The following is a 23,821-nucleotide window of genomic DNA, read 5'->3' on the forward strand; positions in this document are numbered from 1 at the left end:
GCATAGATAAGAATCCTTGGCAGTTATGACACAAAGTTCTGCTAAACTTCCTCTCTATAATACAGTCGGACATCGTTAATGGCAGTTTTGGTTTTTCGCTATTAAGAATTTCATTCCTAATAGTTGGCCACAGCATTGGGATAGCCTATGCAATACCTATTAAATAAAAATTCTCATAAAAATCGTGATAAAATTCAAGCCGGGCGATGATTTCAAATAGCCAGCTCTCCTTTACACTGTGAGCGCTGTGCGCAACTACCTACGTCTCTCTGTGCAGTATATATCCATCTACTGTGGTAAGAAATTATAGCTATATTTGAAATAAATCAGATTTTGGTTAAACTGGTGTTTCACTTAACTGTATCCAATAACAATGCATGTAATATTCACGTTTTAGTATCATTTTTATACTTAAAACATAGCAAATTATAATCATGCATTGTTTACATTTGAATCAGCTGACCAACCTGCGTGGTCCATCATCAACCTATATTCACTTTCACGATATCATCCCACTGATATGACCATTCACTTTCACGGAATTACCTCACTGACATAACCCATCATGCATATTAGTATGATATCTCCTTTACATTATCATTGCCCGTCGCTTATTGTTATTATATCCTTAATACTTTTCCCAATTTCTTCCTAAATCCCTTTCGTACATTTACTTTGCTCTCCCACACACATCTACAATGTATCTTTCTAACTCTCTTGATTCTCTCTATTTTTCGCAATTTTATTCATCTTTTTTCTAGCCTCCATCCGTCATTTTCATCTTATTAATCATTCTAAACCCCTTTCTTATCCCTCATTCCATCTATTCCCATTCCTATTTTTCACTTCTCACATTTGCCAAATTCCTTGATTTCGCTAATTTATTTGAATTAGCGTAAATCTGGCAGAGGGGATGTGCATGAAGAAGGAACTTGGCTACCGCCTCCCCCTGTCTCGTGTCTTTGTCATATTGTTTCTTCCTTCTCTTCCCCTGTTCTCCCTGGTGTTTCACTTAATTGTATCCAATAATAATGCATGTAATATTCACATTTTAGTATCGCATTTATAATTAAAAACAGCGAATTATAATCTTATGTATTGTTTACATTCAAATCAGCTGATCAACCCTGCTTAGTCCGTCGTCAACCTCAATTTTTGGATCAAGTAACTCCCTTATTATTAACGCATGCTACCGAAGGATATTTCATATTTCTAAAAGAAACAATTATTACTTGATCTATCATTTTCCAATTACCGAACTAATTTCAATAGTTTTATTTGAAATACTTCTCTCGTATTTTATTCACTTGTACTGTGAGTTGAATCGCATAACGTTAACCGGAGTTTCCTTCATGCTGCCCATGCACAATATTTTAAAGTATATAGGTCTGTGGTGCTTAATCACATATCCTCAATAGAGACTCACCAAAGAAACAAAGATTTCATTCATTCCAGACACACACACTTGCAGATTTTTTGTTCCATTTAAAAGAAACAATTATCATCGAGATTCGTATAGTTTTTGTTTATAAAATAAGCTGTCTTTCTGTTTAGGAAAGAATAGATATACAGTAACATACTGCGCAAGGGACAACACATAAAAAGTTGCGTTGTTAGCGGCGTAGGCTACTTGTGTGAACGAAAACACCGAACATTTACAGTAAGTACAGTTAAGCTGTACTGTAGCAATATTACTGTATATATATTAAAGTAATATACACTACAGTATCAGTGAGTATTAGGTTACAATACAGTATTACTAGATAGGAACAACTTTTGCTATACAGAACAGAAACTGGATGATGACGACTCAGTACACTTTATATTAGCACAATACAGTACTGTACTGTAAGCTTACTGTGTCCAGTATGTAGTGTACATGTGTGCAAATGTGCTGTACACTGTACATATGATTATAAACTGTTTTATAAACCAAATTAAAACATTATTAAGCCGTATTTACTGTGTTAATCATCAGCTCTGGCACCTGCTCGTGGTAAGAGTCAATGACATTTTAGGTTAGGAGTTAGCCCACCCTAGTGCAGTATCTATTCGAATAAATTCACTTTACGTATCTGTGTCTGTAATATTACAATCGCGAATAACGAGGCCTCACTGTACTGTACTCTTCATGCCATCTTGAGATTCATCTTTTAATTTTATGGGAAAGAAGAGCTCAGACTCACAAAACTCCCTACAATCATTTCTAATTCTCAGCTGAATTTCATCATTAAGTCTCAAAATTTTATTACCTTTCGTAAGTTTAAAAATAACTCTGTTTCTGTCAAAGCTTATCTTCACTAGCCATTCCAAGATTTGATATTTGATGCTACCAAAAAAAACCTTTTTTTATTTTACAAATGTTCAATAAGACTTGAAATTCCAGTTTTCTTATTTGTGATTTGGTTAGAGTACCAAAAACCATGAGAACATGATGGTGCCCATTTGGTTAAAGTATCAAAAAACAATCAGAACTTGATGGTGCTCCAACTTATAAAATTTTCTTTAAATAAGATGTATTTTTCCCAGGTACTGTATACAGATCCAAGTCATTTAAACGTGGTTAACTTTAGCGTGAGCTGGAGACGACTGATGGAAAGTTATCTAGGATCTGGCAGCTTCTCTCCACCAGAGCATTGGGTGGAGAGGGTCTAGCTTCCACAGGTTATGTCATTGTAACTCAAAACGCTGTCCTGTTCGAACGTATGTTTGTGCATCTGGCCTTTAAAGCTTTCTTTCTTTGTGTTCAACTGTTTTCTATCATTTCAGTATTAGCGCAAAGCAAGTCTGTGTGATGAGGACATGTCCAGCAACTCTTTGCCCTTTCAAGGTCTATCATATACTGTATTGTTTTTCTAATACATTTCACTGCAACATTATTAAAGCATTTTCTGTAAGTGAGCAGATGGAATAATATTAAACATAAATGACATCCAATTACCTGGGAGTAGAGCTCTTTGCCTTGTACATGTTCTTCAAAGTGTCATTCATGCTGCCGTTGACCTGAAAGAAACAAGTAATAAATGAAGCTGAAACCATCTGCTCGAGGTTAGGATAACGGACAAACGACTTGTTTCAGAAACCAGGCAAAAAACTTCAGCTACTGGTTCTTCATGAAACCGACCGTTTTCAATCAAAACTATAAAAAAAAAACCAAGCTCGGCTTTCAAAGCAATAACTGAAAACACTAGCACAGTGTTTTAAACTAATTAAACATCAGTTTTTTTTAAACCCTAAGAAAACAGCTGCTTTTTTAAACCAAATTAAAAAGAAAATCTGAAGTAATTAAAAGTATCAAGAACATACTATGATATTTATATTCATCAGACATTACAGTCTGAACTGCATGCAATCTCTCGACATGATTTCAATGAGCCTTTGCTGAGAAAAAAAATAAAAATTATATTTTAATTATAAAATAAATTTTTGAATATACTTACCCGGTGAATATATAATAGCTGCAACTCTGTTGCTCGACAGACAAAAAACAGTAAAAACTCGCCAGCGATCGCTATACAGGTTGCGGGTGTGCCCACCAGCGCCAACTGTCGGCCAGATACCATACTCGATGTAAACAAAGACTCAATTTCTTCTCATCCCACTGCGTCTCTATTGGGGAGGAAGGGAGGGTCGTTTAATTTATATATTCACCGGGTAAGTATATTCAAAAATTTATTTTATAATTAAAATATCATTTTTAAATATTTAACTTAGCCGGTGAATATATAATAGCTGATTCACACCCAAGGAGGTGGGTAGAGACCAGTTAAATATGTTTACATCTTACAAGCTAAGAGTTTTTATTTCATTTTGGAAGTTATCAATATAACAAAAAACAAAATAAATAGGTACCTGGTAAGGAAGTCGACTTAGACGATTACTCTGCCTTGTAAGTACGTCTTCCTTACGGAGCCTCGCGATCCTCTTAGGATGCTGACAGACCTCTAGGAGCTGAAGTATCAAGGGCTGCAACCCATACAACAGGACCTCATCAAACCCCTAATCTGGGCGCTCTCAAGAAATGACTTTGACCACCCGCCAAATCAACCAGGATGCGAAAGACTTCTTAGCCTTCCGGACAACCCATAAAAACAACATTAAAAACATTTCAAGAGACAGATTAAAAGGATATGGAATTAGGGAATTGTAGTGGTTGAGCCCTCACCCACTACTGCACTCGCTGCTACGAATGGTCCCAGTGTGTAGCAGTTCTCGTAAAGAGACTGGACATCTTTTAAGTAAAATGACGCGAACACTGACTTGCTTCTCCAATAGGTTGCGTCCATTATACTTTGCAGATCTATTTTGCTTAAAGGCCACGGAAGTTGCTACAGCTCTAACTTCGTGCGTCTTAACCTTAAGCAAAGATCGGTCTTCCTCACTCAGATGTGAATGAGCTTCTCGTATTAACAATCTGATAAAGTATGACAAGGCATTCTTTGACATAGGCAAGGATGGTTTCTTAACTGAACACCATAAAGCTTCAGATTGGCCTCGTAAAGGTTTAGTACGATCTAAATAGAACTTAAGAGCTCTAACAGGGCATAAGACTCTTTCTAGTTCATTGCCTACGATCTCCGATAAGCTGGGAATATCGAAAGATTTAGGCCAAGGCCGAGAAGGTAGCTCATTTTTGGCTAGAAAACCAAGTTGCAGCGAACAAGTAGCTTTTTCCGACGAAAATCCGATGTTCTTGCTGAAGGCATGAATCTCACTGACTCTTTTAGCCGAGGCTAAGCATACCAGGAAAAGAGTCTTAAGAGTGAGATTTTTCAGGGAGGCTGACTGTAAAGGCTCAAACCTGTCTGACATGAGGAATCTTAGTACCACGTCTAAATTCCACCCAGGAGTAGCCAAACGACGCTCCTTAGTGGTCTCAAAAGACTTAAGGAGGCCTTGCAGATCTTTATTGTTTGAAAGATCTAAGCCTCTATGCCGGAAGACCGATGCCAACATGCTTCTGTAGCCCTTGATAGTTGTAGCTGAAAGGGATCGTCCTTTTCTCAGGTATAAGAGAAAATCAGCTATTTGGGCTACAGAGGTACTGGTTGAGGATACAGAAACTGACTTGCACCAGTCTCGGAAGACTTCCCACTTCGATTGGTAGACTCTAATGGTAGACGCTCTCCTTGCTCTAGCAATCGCACTGGCTGCCTCCTTCGAAAAGCCTCTAGCTCTCGAGAGTCTTTCGATAGTCTGAAGGCAGTCAGACGAAGAGCGTGGAGGCTTTGGTGTACCTTCTTTACGTGTGGCTGACGTAGAAGGTCTACTCTTAGAGGAAGACTTCTGGGAACGTCTACTAACCATCGAAGTACCTCGGTGAACCATTCTTTCGCGGGCCAGAGGGGAGCAACTAACGTCAACCTTGTCCCTTCGTGAGAGGCGAACTTCTGCAGTACCTTGTTGACAATCTTGAAAGGTGGGAATGCGTAGAGATTCAGATGTGACCAATCTAGGAGGAAGGCATCTATATGTATTGCTGCTGGGTCCGGGACTGGAGAGCAATAGATTGGAAGCCTCTTGGTCAGCGAGGTTGCAAAGAGATCTATGGTGGGTTGACCCCAAGTGGCCCAAAGTCTCTTGCACACATCCTTGTGGAGGGTCCATTCTGTTGGAATTACTTGCCCTTTCCGACTGAGACAATCTGCTAGGACGTTCAAGTCGCCCTGGATGAACCTCGTTACTAGGGAGATGCCTCGACCTTTTGACCAGATGAGCAGGTCCCTTGCGATCTCGTACAACGTCAGTGAGTGGGTACCTCCTTGTTTGGAGATGTACGCCAAGGCCGTGGTGTTGTCCGAGTTTACTTCCACCACTTTGCCTCGAAGGAGATACTCGAAGCTTTTCAAGGCCAGATGAACTGCCAACAGCTCCTTGCAGTTGATATGCATGCTCCTCTGACTCGAGTTCCACAGACCTGAGCATTCCCGACCGTCCAGCGTCGCGCCCCAGCCCAAGTCCGATGCGTCCGAGAAGAGAACGTGGTTGGGTATCTGAACAGCCAGGGGAAGACCCTCTCTTAGGTTGATATTGTCCTTCCACCAAGTCAGACAAGACTTGATCTTTTCGGAAATCGGGATCGAGACCGCCTCTAGCGTCTTGTCCTTTTTCCAGTGAAAAGCCAGATGGAATTGAAGAGGACGGAGGTGTAGTCTTCCTAGTGAAACAAATTGCTCCAGGGATGACAGCGTCCCTACCAGACTCATCCACAGCCTGACTGAGCAGCGTTCTTTCTTCAGCATCTTTTGGATGGAGAGCAGGGCTTGATCTATTCTGGGGGCCGACGGAAAAGCCCGAAAAGCTTGACTGTGAATCTCCATCCCTAAATACAGAATAGTTTGGGATGGGACCAGCTGCGACTTTTCCAAATTGACTAGGAGTCCCTATTCCTTGGTCAGATCTAGAGTCCACTTGAGATCCTTCAGACAGCGACGACTGGAAGAGGCTCTGAGAAGCCAGTCGTCCAAATAAAGGGAGGCTCGGATGTCCGATAAGTGGAGGAATTTGGCCACATTCCTCATCAGCCTCGTAAATACGAGAGGAGCTGTGCTTAGGCCAAAGCACAGGGCCCGAAACTAGTAAACCACATCTTCGAAGACGAATCTCAGAAAAGGTTGGGAGTCTGAGTGAATGGGGATGTGGAAGTAGGCGTCCCTTAGGTCTAGCGAGACCATCCAGTCTTCCTTTCTGACCGCTGCTAAGACTGACTTTGTGGTCTCCATGGAAAACTTCGTCTTTATGACAAACACATTCAGAGCACTGACGTCTGGCACCGGTCTCCAACCTGTCTTCTTTGATACTAGGAAGAGACGGTTGTAAAACCCCGGTGATTGAAGGTCCGAGACTTTGACCACCGCTCCCTTCTCTAGCAAAAGAAACACTTCCAGTTTCAGGGCTTGTCTCTTTTCTTCCTCTCTGTACCTGGGAGAGAGATCGATGGGGGACGTCGCTAGAGGGGGTTTGCGTACAAAAGGGATTTTGTACCCCTCTCTGAGTAACCTCACAGATTGTTGATCTGCGCCTCTCTTCTCCCAGGCTTGCCAGAAGTTCTTGAGTCTGGCTCCTACTGCTGTCTGAAGTTGCGGGCAGTCAGACTCTGCCCTTAGAGGACTTGGATCCTTTCCTCTTCCCTCGCTTCCCTTCGGCACGAGCACCTCCCCTGCTGGAGGCTCTGCCACGAAAGGGCGGAATAAAGCGAGACGCTGGAGTGTCTATCCTCGGTCTAGCAGACAAAGTAGGCAAAGGGGGAGCTTTGCGAGCCGAGGACGCAACTAGATCGTGGGTGTCCTTCTGAACTAAAGACAAGGCAATTTCCTTAACCAAGACTTCAGGAAACAGGCACTTGGAAAGGGGAGCAAAGAGTAGCTCAGATCTTTGGCATGGCGTCACTCCAGCAGACAGGAAAGAACATAGAGACTCTCGCTTCTTCAGGACTCCGGACGTAAATGAGGCGGCAAGCTCGTTGGACCCATCACGGACGGCCTTGTCCATGCAGGACATAATGAGCAAGGAAACATCCTTATCTGCAGAAGAGATTTTCCTGCTCAGGGCTCCTAAGCACCAGTCTAGGAAGTTAAAGACTTCGAAAGCCCTAAATATACCTTTAAGAAGGTGGTCCAGGTCCGATGGTGACCAACAAATCTTCGAGCGTCTCATGGCAAGGCGGCGAGGAGAGTCTACAAGACTTGAGAAGTCGCCCTGGGCAGAGGCAGGAACTCCCAAGCCGAGAACTTCTCCCGTGGCATACCAGACGCTCGATCTAGACGAGAGTTTAGATGGGGGAAAGGCAAATGCTGTCTTTCCTAAACTCTTCTTGGTTTCTAACCAATCTCCCAACAGCCGCAAAGCTCTCTTGGATGAGCGAGAGAGAACGAGTTTAGTAAAGGCAGGTACGGTAGCAGGCACGCCTAATACAAACTCTGACGGCGGCGAACGCGGAGCCACAGAAACAAAGTGGTCAGGGAACAACTCCTTAAATACAGCCATGACTTTTCTAAAGTCCAAGGATGGTTGAGTTGCCTTAGGCTCATCAAGTTCTGAAGGTTGATCCTCTAGTGGTTCAGCAACGTCCTCATCTGATGGTTCCTCATCCGATAACTGATGAGGAAACGGCAAAGGAGTGGGCAACGTTTGACTCGCCGAGTCCGGTCGCACTGGTGCATGCGTGACGGAGCCGGACGCAGCGTCATGGAACTGCTGCACAGTCTGGGAACTGTCAACAACCATGGGTGCGCGAGGACGCACAGCGTCCACCCGAGACTGTTTAGACCGTCTGGGTTGTGCAGTCAACACCATACCGGGTTGCGGAGGTTGACGCACCGCGTCAAAACAAGTCACCTCTGATGGTTGATGAACGTCCTGAACGTCATCAACCACCTCCGTGCGTCGCCTAACGTCAACGTGCGGCTGGCAACTCACACTGGGTCGCATCGGTGGAGGTACAACCCCAACTGGTAGACGCGAGAAAGCTACCTCAGCGTCAACAGGACGCACAACAGACCGCTTGGATGGTTGTTGGCGAGAAGGTTCAGCAGCAACCTTATCCGCATTAAAGTCCTCCATCAAGGACGCAAGCTTTGACTGCATGTCCTGCAGCAACACCCATTTAGGGTCTACGGCAGCAGGTGCGGCAACAGACGGGGTGAGCGACTGAGGCGGCACAGCTTTGCCTCTCTTAGGCGGCGAGCAGTCATCAGATGACGGCAACGAGTCCGAACTGACCCAGTGGCTACAACCGGGACGTTGGACTTGTCCTGAAGGGACCGACTTACGCTTCAAAGGTCGGGAGACCTTGGTCCAAGGTTTCTTACGAGAAACACCTTCGGACGACGAGGTAAAAATGGGCTCTCTCGTCTTACGTTGGTAGGGGCGATCTTGGGGAGATACGCCTGATACCATAGAGGGAACGTCTGTTCGCTGATCAAGGCCTCTCGAACCCATGAGTCGTACGACATTGCTTCTCCCCTGGGCTTGGGAGCTTGCAAGAGGTCCCGGACTAGGAGGACGACAGGCACGAACAGACAAACCCTCAAGCGCAACACTGTTCACAACACTTTTAGAAACACTAGGCACTTTAACACTTTCCGCCGTGGCACTTTGGCACTTTAGTTCCTTTACGTCCGCCATGAGTTGATTGCGGTCACTTGCAAGGGCCTCAACTCTCTCCCCCAAGGCATGGATAGCACGCATCCTGTCTGCCATCGATGGTTCCTGAGTGCTAGGAGGGGGGTTAGGAACAACCACTACAGGGGAAGGATTAGGTTCAGGGACATGTGGAGAGGAAAAATCTACCGACCTAGAAGAACTTCTCCTTACCCTATCTCTCTCTAGTCTGCGTGTATACTTCTCAAATTCGATAAAATCGAATTCCGAAAGGCCCACGCATTCTTCACACCGATCTTCCAATTGACAGGTTTTACCCCGACAATTGGAACAAACAGTGTGAGGGTCGAGAGAAGCCTTTGGAAGACGCCTATGACAGTCCCTAGCATTACATTTTCTGAACTTGGGAACTTGTGAAAGGTCAGCCAATTTGAATTGGTCAAGGGAAAATTCCAAAAAACGATCTAAGTCATCAACAATTAATCCGATCCAAAAAAGAGTTCAAGGATTTATTTGAAGAAAAACACCTGTACTGCGAAAGCTCAAACCAAATTAAAGTACTTCACCAAATATGATGGGAAAAACTCCAGGTTTCAACAGCGAGTAAAGTACGTCTTGTCGACACGTCGACAGAGAAGAAATTGAGTCTTTGTTTACATCGAGTATGGTATCTGGCCGACAGTTGGCGTTGGTGGGCACACCCGCAACCTGTATAGCGATCGCTGGCGAGTTTTTACTGTTTTTTGTCTGTCGAGCAACAGAGTTGCAGCTATTATATATTCACCGGCTAAGTTAAATATTTAAAAATTAAAGTTACAGTACAGTACCTATGCATACTTATAAGATATAAATAAATTGTGTAAACACTTTATAAGTACAGTAAATCCCTCGCTATATTGCTCCCTCAGTACATAGGGGATTTGTAAATATATGTACTGTACATCTATATCACAACTCCTCTTTATCACGTGGGATTCTGAGGGCAGATGTTTGATATTTTTCATAATCTAATTATTTTTTGTTAAAAATTGTAATTTTTGTGCTTATAAAACTCAAAATACTGACAATTTTTAAAACAATTTGTATTTTTCCAAGCTATACAAACCTTCATATATAAGGGTTTACTCTTGAAATTGTTTTGCTATGACCAGACAAAGAAATTCTTGGCATGCTGGTAACATTGTATGGTTATCAACTGTCCACCCCAGCCGTGGGTGAGCGCACCAGCCTCATAGAGTCTGCCCACTCTTATCATGGTCTAGACTTGCGAGGTGAATGAGGCATGACATTTAAAATGACTCTAGTTTATACGGCTAGGAAAAATACAAATTGCTTTACAAATTTTTAGTTTGTTCCTATGCAGATACAAACCCTTGTCATTTATAAGAGAAGTCTTCCTTAGGTGGGAGGAAGTTTCCACAGTCTGAAGGGCGTCTATCTAGCCCTAAGACAGATAAATTATAGGTGATAACCCAACCTGGTTTGTGTGAGAGGCAGGGTCTTAATATCTGTCTCTAGGTTCAGTTGTAGTCATTGACTCGACAAGGTTTCTATCTATTTAGGTGCATGTCTTCAACATGGGCTGTCATTTGCCTCCACCTGGTGCTGTCTCTAGCTCTGTATAAAGTGTTCAGCTGTTACATTATCATTTACATCTTCCAGTAAGCTGTCCTGAAACGTTTTCCTTTGCCGGCCTCTTCCTCTTCTCCCCTCTAGGAGTATCTTTCCCGTAAAGCACGAAAGTTTGTTCTTTTCTGTTCTTATACTGTATGTCCCAGAAATTCTATCTTCCTCCTCCTTATCACTTTTAAAAGTGATCTCTCTTGATTCACTCTTCTCAATACCTCCTCAATTTTGTTAAAACAAAATGGAATTTCATTGCAAAATTGACCTACCCTACAAACTAAATATCACAAGGCAATTCTTACCTGCATAAGGATCTCTTAATAGTTGGTACGCCCAGTTGAGAGATATCAGGTCAGGGGGCAATGCAAGGAACTTATTCATTCCATTCACACATCCACTTACCCAGAGAATAACCAATGACGTTACAAAAAGTTAGTTGTTCTGTAGGACAGTAAACAGAGTAATGAAAAACTTGAACTTCCTCATTCCTGTTTTCCTGAGGCTAAACTAACTAGTTTAGCTTTTCGATCTCGTGAGATTAAAGCTCTGTTGATGGACCTTGATGCCTATGGAGGTGTAGACCCAAATGGTATTTTTCCTTTGTTTTTTATAAAGACAGCAGATTTCTTAGCTCCAAAGTTATCTGTTATTTTGCGCAAGTTAGCAAGAAGAGGAGCTTTTAGCACTAGTTGGAGAATTGGTAATGTTACTCCTCTATGTAAATGTGTTTGTGGTAGCTCAAGACCCACTGATTACCACCCAATTTCCATAACTCCCATATTATCTAAAGTTTTTGAACGTCTTCTGGCAAAACGTCTTAACAGGTTTGCTGAAGGTAATCATCTACTCCCTAGTTTGCAATTTGGTTTTCGTAAAGGCCTTGGAGCATGTGATGCCCTTCTTACAATCTCCAATGCTGTACAGAAATACCTTGATTGTGGTCGGGAAGTTCGTATGATTGGCCTTGATTTTAGTGCTGCCTTTGACCGTGTTAATCATGTGGCCCTTGTTTTCAAACTGAAACAGTTGGGAGTGGGTGGGTCGTTTCTTAGCATTATTATTGATTTTTTAAGTAATAGATCTCAAAGAGTTGTTGTTGATGGGCACCATAGTGATTATAGGAATGTGATATCCGGTGTTCCACAGGGTAGTGTTCTTGGCCCATTACTTTTCATACTATATACACATGACATGTGGTTTGGCCTTGAAAACAAGCTTGTTGCATATGCAGATGATGCTACTCTCTTTGCATCAATTCCATCCCCTGAATGTAGATCTAGGGTTGGTGAATCCCTTAATAGAGATTTAGCTAGAATTAGTGCATGGTGCAAATTATGGGGTATGAAGTTGAATCCTAACAAAACTCAAAGTATGATTGTAAGTAGGTCAAGGACGGTGGCTCCTCAACATCCGGATCTCAGTATTGATAATGTTTCTTTAAATATGTATGACTCTTTCAAAATTTTAGGTGTGATTCTCGACAGTAAATTTACTTTTGAGAAACATATAAGGTCTCTGTCTTCTTCAATTGCACAAAAAATAGGCTTATTGAGAAAGTCTTTCAAGATTTTCGGTGATCAATCTATTCTGAAGAAGTGTTTTAATTCTTTCATTCTACCTTGTTTTGAGTATTGTTCTCCTGTCTGGTCTTCAGCTGCTGATTCTCATCTTAATTTGTTGGACAGAAACTTACGGTCGATTAAATTTCTTATTTCTGATCTAGATATTAATCTCTGGCACCGTCGTTCAATTAGTTCATTATGCATGTTGCATAAGATTTTTCATAACTCTGACCATCCTTTACATTCAGATCTCCCTGGACAATTCTATCCTGTTCGTAATACTAGGCAGGCAGTTAATTCTAATAGCCAGGCCTTCTTCATCACGAGACTCAATACTACGCAGTATTCTAGAAGTTTTATTCCAGCTGTTACCAAGTTGTGGAATGATCTTCCTAATCGGGTGGTTGAATCAGTAGAACTTCAAAAGTTCAAAGTTGGAGCAAATGCTTTTTTGTTGACCAGGCGGACATGAGTCTTTTTATAGTTTATTTATAACATATTTGTTTTTGATGTTGTTAATAGTTTATATATGACATGTCTGTTTTGACGTTGTTACTTGTTTTAGAATGATTTATTGTTAATTTGTTCTCTTCATTTATTTATTTCCTTATTTCCTTTCCTCACCGGGCTATTTTTCCCTGTTGGAGCCCCTGGGCTTATAGCATCTTGCTTTTCCAACTAGGGTTGTAGCTTGGATAATAATAATAATAATAATAATAATAGGAGCAAGTCCTAAACTTTATGTTGAGAAAGTTTCAAGTGATCTGTGGGTACAGTCCTCAAGATAATGAGTCATAATGGTGGTCTGCCTGTTCCAAACCCCGGCACTAAGGACTTGGGCTACCGAGTGATTTTTTGCGGAACGTTAGGGTTTAAAGGTTTTAAAGGTTTAAAGACCACTCATGAATGGCAGAAGCTAGAGACAGTGACACTGACCTATCGAGCAGGACAATGCCCTAGAGACTGACCACATATACATATGATCAGCGCCCAAGCTCCCTTTCCACACAAGCTAGGACCAAGGAGGGCCAAGCAATGGGTGCTGATGACTCGGCAGATAGTCCTATAGGCTACCCCAAAACCTCCCATTCTTAGCTCACAAGGATGGTGAGATTACAGCGACTGAAGAAATTGATGAGTTTGAGCAGGACTCAAACATCAGTTTGGCATTCACCAGTAGGGGACGTTACCACATCGGCCACCAAAACCCTAAGCAACATAAGCTTTAGGCGGGGCCGGATTCTCCCAAGGATCTATATGCTTTGAGAATAACTTCCCGTAAACAAAAGGAGATGGCATTCTTTGCCATTCTTTATGTTGTGACTTGTACTCAAGAACAGGTTAGAAATTTTAGTACAAAATGGAGCAGTTCTCTTAAGATAACATCTAACTGACAGTGACAGACTGTTTGGATCATTAGTTACCTCTTTGATAGCCGAGATGGAAAGAGAGGAATCTGTAACTGTATCTAAAACTAAATGGTTCTAGATTTTTGCCACAAACTCAGGAACAAAGGTAAAACACAGATCTTTCCAATCCCTGGAGCGTGAAATCAAATAAGATGAGCCATGTAGCTTGCTCACACTTTTAGAAGAAACTAAGGATAAGAGAAATACCAACTTCAGGGTGAGATCTGTTTGATCCTTGATAGAAGGGTTCATAAGGTGCCATCTTGAGAGACCTTAGAACCTTAATCACACTACAAGAAGGGGATTTGAATTCCTGAGGTCGGCAAATCTTCTCAAAACTCTTAATCAATGTTGAAAGTTCCCACAAAGAGGAGAGATTGATTCCCTTCCACATGAAAAACTAGTCCCGATAGCCTTTCACCGCTGTGGCAGAAGAACTTCTCCTTTCTTAGGAATACTGGAGTCAGCAATTAGGGGAATAGTGGCCTTGAGTGGAGCAATATTCCTCGTATGACACCAATCACAGAAAAGGGACCACTTTACTCGATAGACTGCTGCTGAGGACGTACCGAGATATCCCAAAAGTTGTTTCGTAGTTGGTCTCGAAAAGCCATTCTTTCTAAGGTGCTGGAAAATCTATATCCGTGAAGAGATAGGCAGTGGAATGCGTCATGAAACTTTCTCACATGTGGCTGTTGTAGGAAATCTCAGGAGACGATCCAGGTCCGGGTACCAATCCACATGGGGCCAACTCATATTTTCAGACTCCGTTATTCTGTTCAGTACCCAACGAATCATGCAGAAAGGAGGAAAAGGCATAAAAGTCCATCTCATCCAACTGGTATTGGAAAGCTTCCTCCATTGCCATAGCTGGATCTAGGACTGGAAAGTAATACACCGGGAGTTTGTTGTCGAAATGAAAAGCGAACATGTCCAACGCTGCTAACCGCACAAAGTAAAAATCTCTTTGCCATTTGAGGAAGCAAAGATCCTTCTGAACCAACTGTCGTCCCCGGTTGGCTCAGGTTGTCTGCTATCACATTCCTCTTTCCTGGGATAAAGCAGGCAGAAAGCACTGAATTTTATCTGTGCTCAGTGATGAATCCCCATTGGAAGTTGGTATAACAGGTGGGATACTGAGCCTCCGTTTTATTTTTTATGTAGGTCACTACAGCTGTCGTTCCTAAACACAACTGAGTGGCCCTTGAACGCCTCTGAAAAGTGGAGCAATGCTAGGTATGCCACTTTCCTTTCTAGATACAGTAGTTGCTATGGAAGGTCTTGTCTTCTTCTGACCATATCCCTACAGCGCAGTTCTGGCTAACAAGTTCTCCTCTTAACCCCCACTGGAGATCTGTTCTCACTTCTCAAGGAACCTTCACAGAGCTGCAGGAGGATCTGAAAACTGTGACAGCTGATGCTTTAGTGTCCACTGCGAAGATGCATCCCCCCAGCTTTGCTAGGAAGGTGAGATGGCCTGTGAGTCTCTGCTAAGATCAAGTTGGAAGAGCTTCCCTTTCAAGAAAGGGAGCTGCCACTTGCCCAAGTCTTAGCACTGTGCCCTTAGATAGGTATGGTCTGACTCATCCTGAGTCCAAATTCATACCTATATAAGAAAGGTAATGCTGGGGTACAAGACTGGGCTTCCAGCAGGATCTCCAAATCTCGGCAAATGTTGAAAAGATCTCTGTTGAGTAAAAATTTTTACTTTGAATCTGCCAGAGGAAGCCAGTCGTCTAGATACCTCAGAAGTCTGATACCCATGGCTCGAGCCCAAGCCGAGACAAGGAAAAACAGACAGGTAAAGATTGAAGGGGCTGGGGACAGGGCAAAGCACAGCACCCTGAAGTGTACTGTAGATCTAGTCTCTGAAAGGGAATCTCAGGTACTTTCTGGACGTGTGACAGATGGGGACCTGAAAGTAGGCATCCTTTAGGTCTATGGTCAACGTGGAGTCGTTCTTCCTGATGGCCTGAAGAACTGTGGTTGGGGTCTCCATCTTGAACTTGGTTTAGAGCAAAAACTGGTTCAAGAGGGAAAGGTCTATGACAGGTCTCATAAAAAGTCTCCCGGGTCCATAACACCTGAAATAAAAGGCTGCTGATCAACAGTAAACACTCACTGGAGAGAGAGATCTGTTAACACTCGCATAATCAGGTAACACGGATACTTGTACTGTATCTTGCAATGGGTGCACCAAGAGCCGATGCCAAAGCATCTGTATCACTGTGGGTTAAATCAGGCTCACTATGCTCATAGGAGATAACACTTTGGTAAAATCATTATCCTGGTGAGTATGATTGCCATCCTTGGTTACTGGAGTTTCGGGAAACTCCAATAAAGAAGGATCCGTATGGGAGATAAGTGTTGTAACAGAAGGCTTTTGTTTATTACTCTCATGAGAGGAAGAAGTAGGAGACAGATCTCTCTTAGCCCTCTCCTTACAACGAGCCCACTGGGAGGGTGAGCATTCCTTGCAAAAATCATAAGGTGAAGACAAAGAGCACCACTAACCACGGCAACTCGGGCAAAGAGGATGGGGCTCTATCTCAACCAAGCTGATGAAGATTCCATAAGGGTGCCCTTCAAGGCTGAGGCAAGTATGCATGCTACCTTTGGCACCACTTACAATCACTAGCACACAAGGAAAGAAAAGGCATAACAACACAGCATGGACTTCATGTCCATTCAGTGTAGCAACCATGATAAAAGTGGACACACTCTCTGAGGCTGTGCGCTCACCCATAGCGTGGGTTTAAAGCTGATAAGCATACAATGTTACCAGCATTCCAAAAATGTTTTTTTCTGGTCGTAGCAAAGTGATTTAAGAGTACTGTAAACCCTTATAAATGACGAAAGTTTGTATACGTATAGGAACAAACCCCTTTAGGCTTATAAAAGCTTAAATTTAAAAAGAAAACATTTAAAATCATAAAAATAATATAAAAGAAAAAAAATAGATTTCTACATCTATTTCATGTTGTTTTAACTATCATTGTGGGTACTGTTTTACTAACCTCGGTTACTTCCAATATGTCGGGACCTCCGCCATCACTATCGATAATTTCCTCCGGTTCACTGTCGGGTATATCCTCAGGATGGTTGTATATATGCCATAAGTATGCTGTAAAAATTCATCAACAATTACAATAGGGTCTCTTATTTTTCAAGAAAAAAAAATCAGTCTAATACATCAGTAATAGTGAGGTAGCTTAGGTAGTTGATGGGAACATGTTGGAACCAATGTTTAATTACAGAGATGGCACTGACTGATCAGAACAGCAAGATGTCTCCCGGAAAGAACTTTGTATTTCATCATCTGAAGGCAAAAATATTACCTTAAATATGTCGTAAGTTGTACATACATGCAGCATATGTTGTAATTTTCCTTCTGTTGCAGGTTTTTTTAAACTGAATTTCATGATAGTGGAGAGGACACAGTGTATAATTTGCTAATAAAATATAAATGAATCCCTTATTCACCCAATGAATCTACAGGGAGCCGTTACATCAGCACCAAAGGCCTAGCATCATTACTAGAAAATATAGCCTATTTCAGAGAACTGAAACCAGTGCCACTGAATTTCAGCCTTGATATCACAGTAGGGATCAGGCACAGTAAGTGGCACAAATCTTGCCACTCCCAATTTAATACAAATAGACTGGAAAGAGAAAGAGCAAAACGGATGCGTTGGCCCTTTGAAAACGTCCCTTCCTGGCGGTCCGCTGGTCGGGAGATCGAGTCCCGCTCAGACTAGACAGTTTCTTATAGTGTCTACAACATCACTATCCTTATGAGCTAAAGAAGGGGGCTTTGGGGGAGCCTTTAAGTCTACCTGCTGAGTCATCAGCAGCCATTGCCTGGCCCTCCCCGGTCCTAGCTTTGATGAAGAGGGGGCTTGGGAGCTGATCATATGGATATATGGTTAGTCTCTAAGGCACTGTCACTGTCCTTTGCTTCTGACATTCATGAGCAACCTTTAAACCTTAAACCCCAGAAGACAGGCACCAGCAACCACATCACTCAATTGACAAGACCAGCTGCATATTTTGCAAAGGAAGATGGACCCTTGCATGATTTTAGAACTCTATGCACAGATAATAATGTCAAGTCTATAGCGGGGTTTACATGGTCAAACGGTTTGTCGAACCCGCTTGTCAACGGTTCAAATAAGTGGACTCAGCCACAAATCCATAAGGTTTGTGGACAATGAAGCCCCACCCACAAGTCAGGGGAGAACAGACTTCAAACTATTCGACAAACATGTTCGACAACCAAGTACCCCATTCACACATTCGAACATCACTTCAAACACTTGTCTGTCGAACCGTGTAAACCAGCCTTTACTCAAGGAATCTGCATGATACAAAGCTATTGGACAGGATTGAAGGAGCCAGTGACAATATTGCTTGGAAGCCAAGTACCATCTACCTTGTCACGTTGGTTTTTGGAATCATCATAGCTCTCCAGTGAGACAAAAAGGTTGCAAGGATGAATCTATGAATATGAAGAAACTCAAAGCAAGGGTCATTGTAGAACTCATACGAATTGAAAATGAGGTAGAAAGTACATTTGATTTAAAATTTGCCTAAATTTGTAGGTAGTAAGTTGGCCAGGCCACCAGCTGCCCGTTGAGATACTACCGCTAAAAAGGTATGGGGTCCTTTGACTGGCCAGACAGTACTACATTGGATCCTTCTCCCTGGTTACGGTTCTTTCCCTTTGCCTACACATACACCTGACAACACTGAGATTACCAAACAATTCTTCTTCACCCAAGGGGTTAACCACTGTACTGTAATTGTTCAGTGGCTACTTTCCTCTTGGTAAGGGTAGAAGAGGCTCTTTAGCTATGGTAAACAGCTCTCCTAGAAGAAGGACACATCCTGCTTTTTCAACTAGGGTTATAGCTTAGCAATTAATAATCATAATTAATAATAATAACCAAGACACATCTTGCAGACTTTGGTATTAACAGTGAGAATAATAACGCCTGTTTCAAAGACCAAGTTTTGAACCAATTCCCATGGACCAAAGCAAAATGATGGAAAGCAAATTATACTTTTGTTTGAACAAGGAATGCAGCACATGTTGAGGTAGACATTCAAGCATGATTTTGAGAGCGATGCCCTGATATTAGCAAAGCTGCTAGGATTGTATAAAATGAAATCTACAGCTCAAGTGAATTCAGTTTAGATAGTGCCTCTCCTAGTGACTGCCAGCAAATGTCAGTCCCTACCCAACTCAAATTCCTGATTACCATACTGATGAAAGCACCTGATCTAAAAGACCAGGACACCAAAGATTCCCAAGCCTGTCTCACAGCCTCACAAGTCATCCTTTACAACTGCACGAAGACCAGGAATTTTGAGCATAGGGACCTAAGTAACACACAAGGGTCAAGTTACCAGATTATGCCTTTCAATAAAGTGTAAACCACCCATTCCATGGTACATTGGTAACATCAGCCTCAGTTTACAAACAAGGTTCAAACAAATGATCACTATTAACCCTTTTACCCCCAACGCTATTTGGAACTTTCCAACCCTTAACCGCCAGGCATTTTTTTTTCAAACACATTTTGCAATATATTTTTTTTAAATTGCTCTAACAGCCTTAATTTTCGTCATAGAAAGGTCAGGTTGGTCTCATTATTTTTGAAAATGCCTGAAATTTCTCATAAAGTTATCAAAAATATGCAAAAAATTTATTAAAAAACAGTTTTTTGCAAGGACATACCTGTACGTCCATTGGGGTAAAGGGATGAGTTTTGTGAAACGTACTAGTAAGTCCATTAGGGGTAAAAGGGTTAAGAAGACAGGGTCTTGCATGTAGAGAATGAAATAGCCACTGCTGTCCGTGAGAACATGAAGATGAAAGTATTAGTAGGTTCTGCTCAGCTCTGAAAAGGTCCGTTCACTGTGGGGACTTTAGAAAACCTTGATTACAACCCCTCAAGCAGAGCTGTTGAAAGTTGCTTCATGGCACAAGTATCAATCTCTTCCAGTTACCAACAGTGGTTCCATTTTGTGGAGGGTTTTTTGTCTCAAAATGTGGTCAAATAACAATAGCTGGCACCTCTCTGTGGTCACACTTGACTCCGATTACATTTCTTTGTCAAAAAGAAAACACACTTTTCTTTGTAAAACAACCACACTTCATAAGAGTGCTTTAAATTTTGGTAATAAAGCTTTGATAATGAATGCAGAACTACCATAAATAAAATAAATATAAAATATTTTTTTTTAATCCTTGAACAATATGATTTAAATATGTATTAAAACTTAGAATGGAATGGCCTTCTACTACAAGTCAACTTTGAAGGAAATAATGTGTTGCTTGAAAACTTAAAAGCGCTTGTGGAAATTCAATGGGGCTACTGCATTTACCCACGAGTGTGGTTGAGACAGCAACGCTGGTCACTAACCGCATCAAATGGGGGTCAGATCCAAGAAGGAATAACATTGTGGTCAAGAAGGGAAAAGATCCACCAGCTACCACACAGATTCACAAATACTCCAATTGTGGCACTTCCCAAAGCATCAGTGGCTGTTCCCAAGATAAAGAGTGATATAAAAGCAGTTTAAAGGGTTTAAAGACCATTCATGAATGGCAGAGGCAAGGGATAGTAACATTACCCTATCGAGCAGGACAATGCCCTAGAGACTGACCACATATATATATATCATCAGTGCCCAAGCCCCCTCTCCACCCAAGGTAGGACCAAGGAAGGCCAGGCAATGGCAGCTGATGACTCAGCAGATAGATCTGTAGGCTCTCCAAAACCCGCCATCCTTAGCTCACAAGGATGGTGAGGTTACAGTAATCAAAGAAACTAACGACTTTGAGCGGGACTCGAATACCAGTCTGGCGTTCACCAGTCAGGAATGTTATCACATCGGCAGAAGAAGGCAGTGAACAAGAAAATAGATGGCTGGAAAAAATGACCATTGGAGGCCTAACAGTGGTTATATATAAAATTTGGTGTTTTTATCCAGCATGTTCCCATCCTCTTGAAGTTTTGTGCTAAGCTACCTTACTCTAACACTTTCATGAATTACATAAATATTTTCCATTTGTGTAAAATGTAAATACTGTATGAGAAAAAAGCAGAATATGCCGTTCATAATGAATTTAATATAGAAAAAAAATAATTTCTGTATATGGTAAAACTCTGCCATACAGAGTTAAAGTACAGTTACTACTCTCTTCAAAGATATATGAGAAGGGTTGATCACAGGGGTAACAACTCTACCTTATGACTTAAAACTATAAAAGAAAAAAGGCTTCTGTCTCACCCCCAATCTTTTGAAGAGCTAATTTTGGCAATGCTGGATATTTTCAATACTCAAATAGGTGATTTATATTACAATTCCTGTTATCTTTATAAGATACTTTCAATAAATTAATGAGCGAAAGGTTCTCCATAAGTTAAAAGATCGACATTTATTTTGGATGGGAAGAGGAATAACATACTGTACAGTACAGTAGGGTCCCGAATTATGCGAGAATTTGGTCGATTAATGACCTCGTGTAAATGGAAATTCGCGAATTTCGAAACACACAACTAACAGAAATAATTCCATTGCGGCCATGGCAACCAGCAATTTGCCTATTCAAATGTGTTTACTACCCATTTCCAATACTTTCTTTGTACTATACTGTATTTCTTTATGATATCAAATTGTTTTTGTAAATAAATAAAACATTTAATATACTTTAAAGTTCTAATAACTTGAAAAATGGTTAAAATTACAACCAGGATAGGTGTAAACACCATATATTTCCCGTTATAACACAACCCAAAATACAGACAAATTTTAATGTTTGTCATATCTATTGTATACTACAACTGGTGAATAGCAAAACCATCACTCTATAGACTAGCTTGTTGTATGATTGAAAATCCAGAATTATCAAAATAAAGGCGATTTTATATCATGCGTTTCCTAAACACGCTAAAAAGCACAATAGAAAACGACAACCAATGTTTTGTTTACGTTTATCTCTGATCACAACGAAGAAACAGACGCATTTATACATCTGTGTTTTTGAATTGACAGCAATTTTACCAAGTATAGATTATATGTTGAATTTGTTATTACCAATGTTCTAATTATTTTTTATTAGAACTTTCAAATAAATGAAATGAATGCCATTTATGAAATGTTTTTCTTTATGATGCCGCCTGAAACGGAAACATTCCATTTGTTTACGCTCCATCTTCGATCATAATAAACAAACGAATGCATTAAACACACATGATCTATGTCATAACTAATGATATTACAAACATTTAGTAAACATTATGTTATTACAAATATTTTACTTACCGTATCCATATAAATTCCTAAATTCGTAGCAAAGCTGGAAATTTTTTTTTCCTTAGGCTTTTAATCCACAATAGCAAACTGCCGCTAATGACAGAGTGATAACTTACGATAATTCTAAACTGTTACGAAAGATAATTGTCCTTTCCATATCCAAAATACTTTTCCTAACTTCAGTTATAAGTCAACTTGTACCCACCTCAATTATGGATCCATATGCAAAAAAGGTAAAAGAAGAAAGTACTAGGCCTATTTTTAAAGTCACCGAACAATTAGGTTACCGCTATAACGTTCGATGTGAGAGAGAGAGAGAGAGAGAGAGAGAGAGAGAGAGAGAGAGAGAGAGAGAGAGAGAGAGAGAGAGAGAGAGAGAGAGAGAGAGAGAGGGATGGTTTTAAAGTACTAAACAATAAATATGATAGGTTATAACACATTGGTGTTTATGTAATATTAACTGTATAGATGGTTTGAATAAGTTAAGAAATGGTGTAAACAATTCTTTGTTATTGTATTCGCGCGGAAGCTAGACATCAGCTGATGTGATCACAGCCAAAAGTAAAACAAAAATAAGTTAGCAATACTCGATTTTTAAAACACACCCGAAATTTAACAACATAAGTACATGTTTTATTATAGCGCAATTGACATTTAAAGAGTAAAAATTTTCTGGAATAGAATGGTGTTTCCTAAAAAATAGTGGTTTGCGGACGAAATCGGTTACCGTATTTTAAGCTATGATTGAAATGGATGTATACACGGTATAATTTTTTCGTTTTGTATTTAATTGACACTTCAAGAAAACCAATTTTGGTTTCTTCATCTATTTGTAAGTATTGTATAACGAGAGAGAGAGAGAGAGAGAGAGAGAGAGAGAGAGAGAGAGAGAGAGAGAGAGAGAGAGAGAGAGAGATTATAACGCAGAAGGTTACAGACCTAGAACAGGGGAGGATGAAGGTGGGGGGGAGTGATGAGATAGGCTGGGTGGACTCGCAGGGGAGACGGTAGGAGAAGGGGGAAGGGGGGATTTGGTTGCCAGTGGCTAAAAATAGATTCTGAAAGACGGTAAAGGGAAAAACGAATCCCATCGAATAAACAGAATAAGGAAAGGGAATAAGATCCAGAGGAATAATAGATATAATGGAATGAAAATGACTAGATGGTGTTAGTTGTGATAAGAATAATTTAGATATTTGAAATAAGTGTGTCTGAGGAGGTATAGAAGGAATTCGTGATAAATATAGAGGAATATCAAAGGATACAGTTAGTTTGCATTAAAGGGTTTGTTATCGTAGAGAGATTTGATGGCAGAAATCTCTCTCTCTCTCTCTCTCTCTCTCTCTCTCTCTCTCTCTCTCTCTCTCTCTCTCTCTCTCTCTCTCTCTCTCTAGATTTTATTTTACCGTCTACTCTACAAAACCAATGTTTGCAAATCAAATGTATACTGTTTAAAATATGACAAAATATTGACGACTCGTTACCGAAGTTTAGGCTATTCACTGCCGATAAACGAACCCAGTCTACTCGTAAAAACCTTGAACGCACAGAGGGGAAAATAAGGCTTTTAAATATACTGTACTAAACAAAAATAATGCTTTAATATACCATCATTAACACTACCATTACAATTATCGTAAGGTTGGAGAAAGATAAAGATTGCCGAGAACGTAACCACATTTCTGTTTACATTTTGTCAGCTGGACTCGCACAGTTAACAGTTGATTTCATTGTTGATGTGGAATTTTATCCTTAAATAGGCTATTCATTATGAAATTATGTTAATGAAATGTAATG

General features: G+C 41.0%; 1 protein-coding gene across 1 annotated transcript in view; it reads right to left on the reverse strand.

The window, feature by feature from the left end:
* LOC137628916 (nuclear valosin-containing protein-like) overlaps positions 1–23,821 on the reverse strand; it is a 63,987-nt gene that overhangs the window by 31,920 nt on the left and 8,246 nt on the right. Inside the window, exons 3-4 of the mRNA XM_068360200.1 lie at positions 16,717–16,823; positions 2,942–3,003 (exon numbers count right to left, since the gene is read on the reverse strand). Of these exons, the coding sequence (XP_068216301.1) occupies positions 2,942–3,003; positions 16,717–16,823 (169 nt within the window). The remainder of the gene's footprint in view (positions 1–2,941; positions 3,004–16,716; positions 16,824–23,821) is intronic.

The sequence above is a fragment of the Palaemon carinicauda genome, chromosome 36 (assembly GCF_036898095.1).
Source record: "Palaemon carinicauda isolate YSFRI2023 chromosome 36, ASM3689809v2, whole genome shotgun sequence".
Classification (NCBI taxonomy): domain Eukaryota; kingdom Metazoa; phylum Arthropoda; class Malacostraca; order Decapoda; family Palaemonidae; genus Palaemon; species Palaemon carinicauda.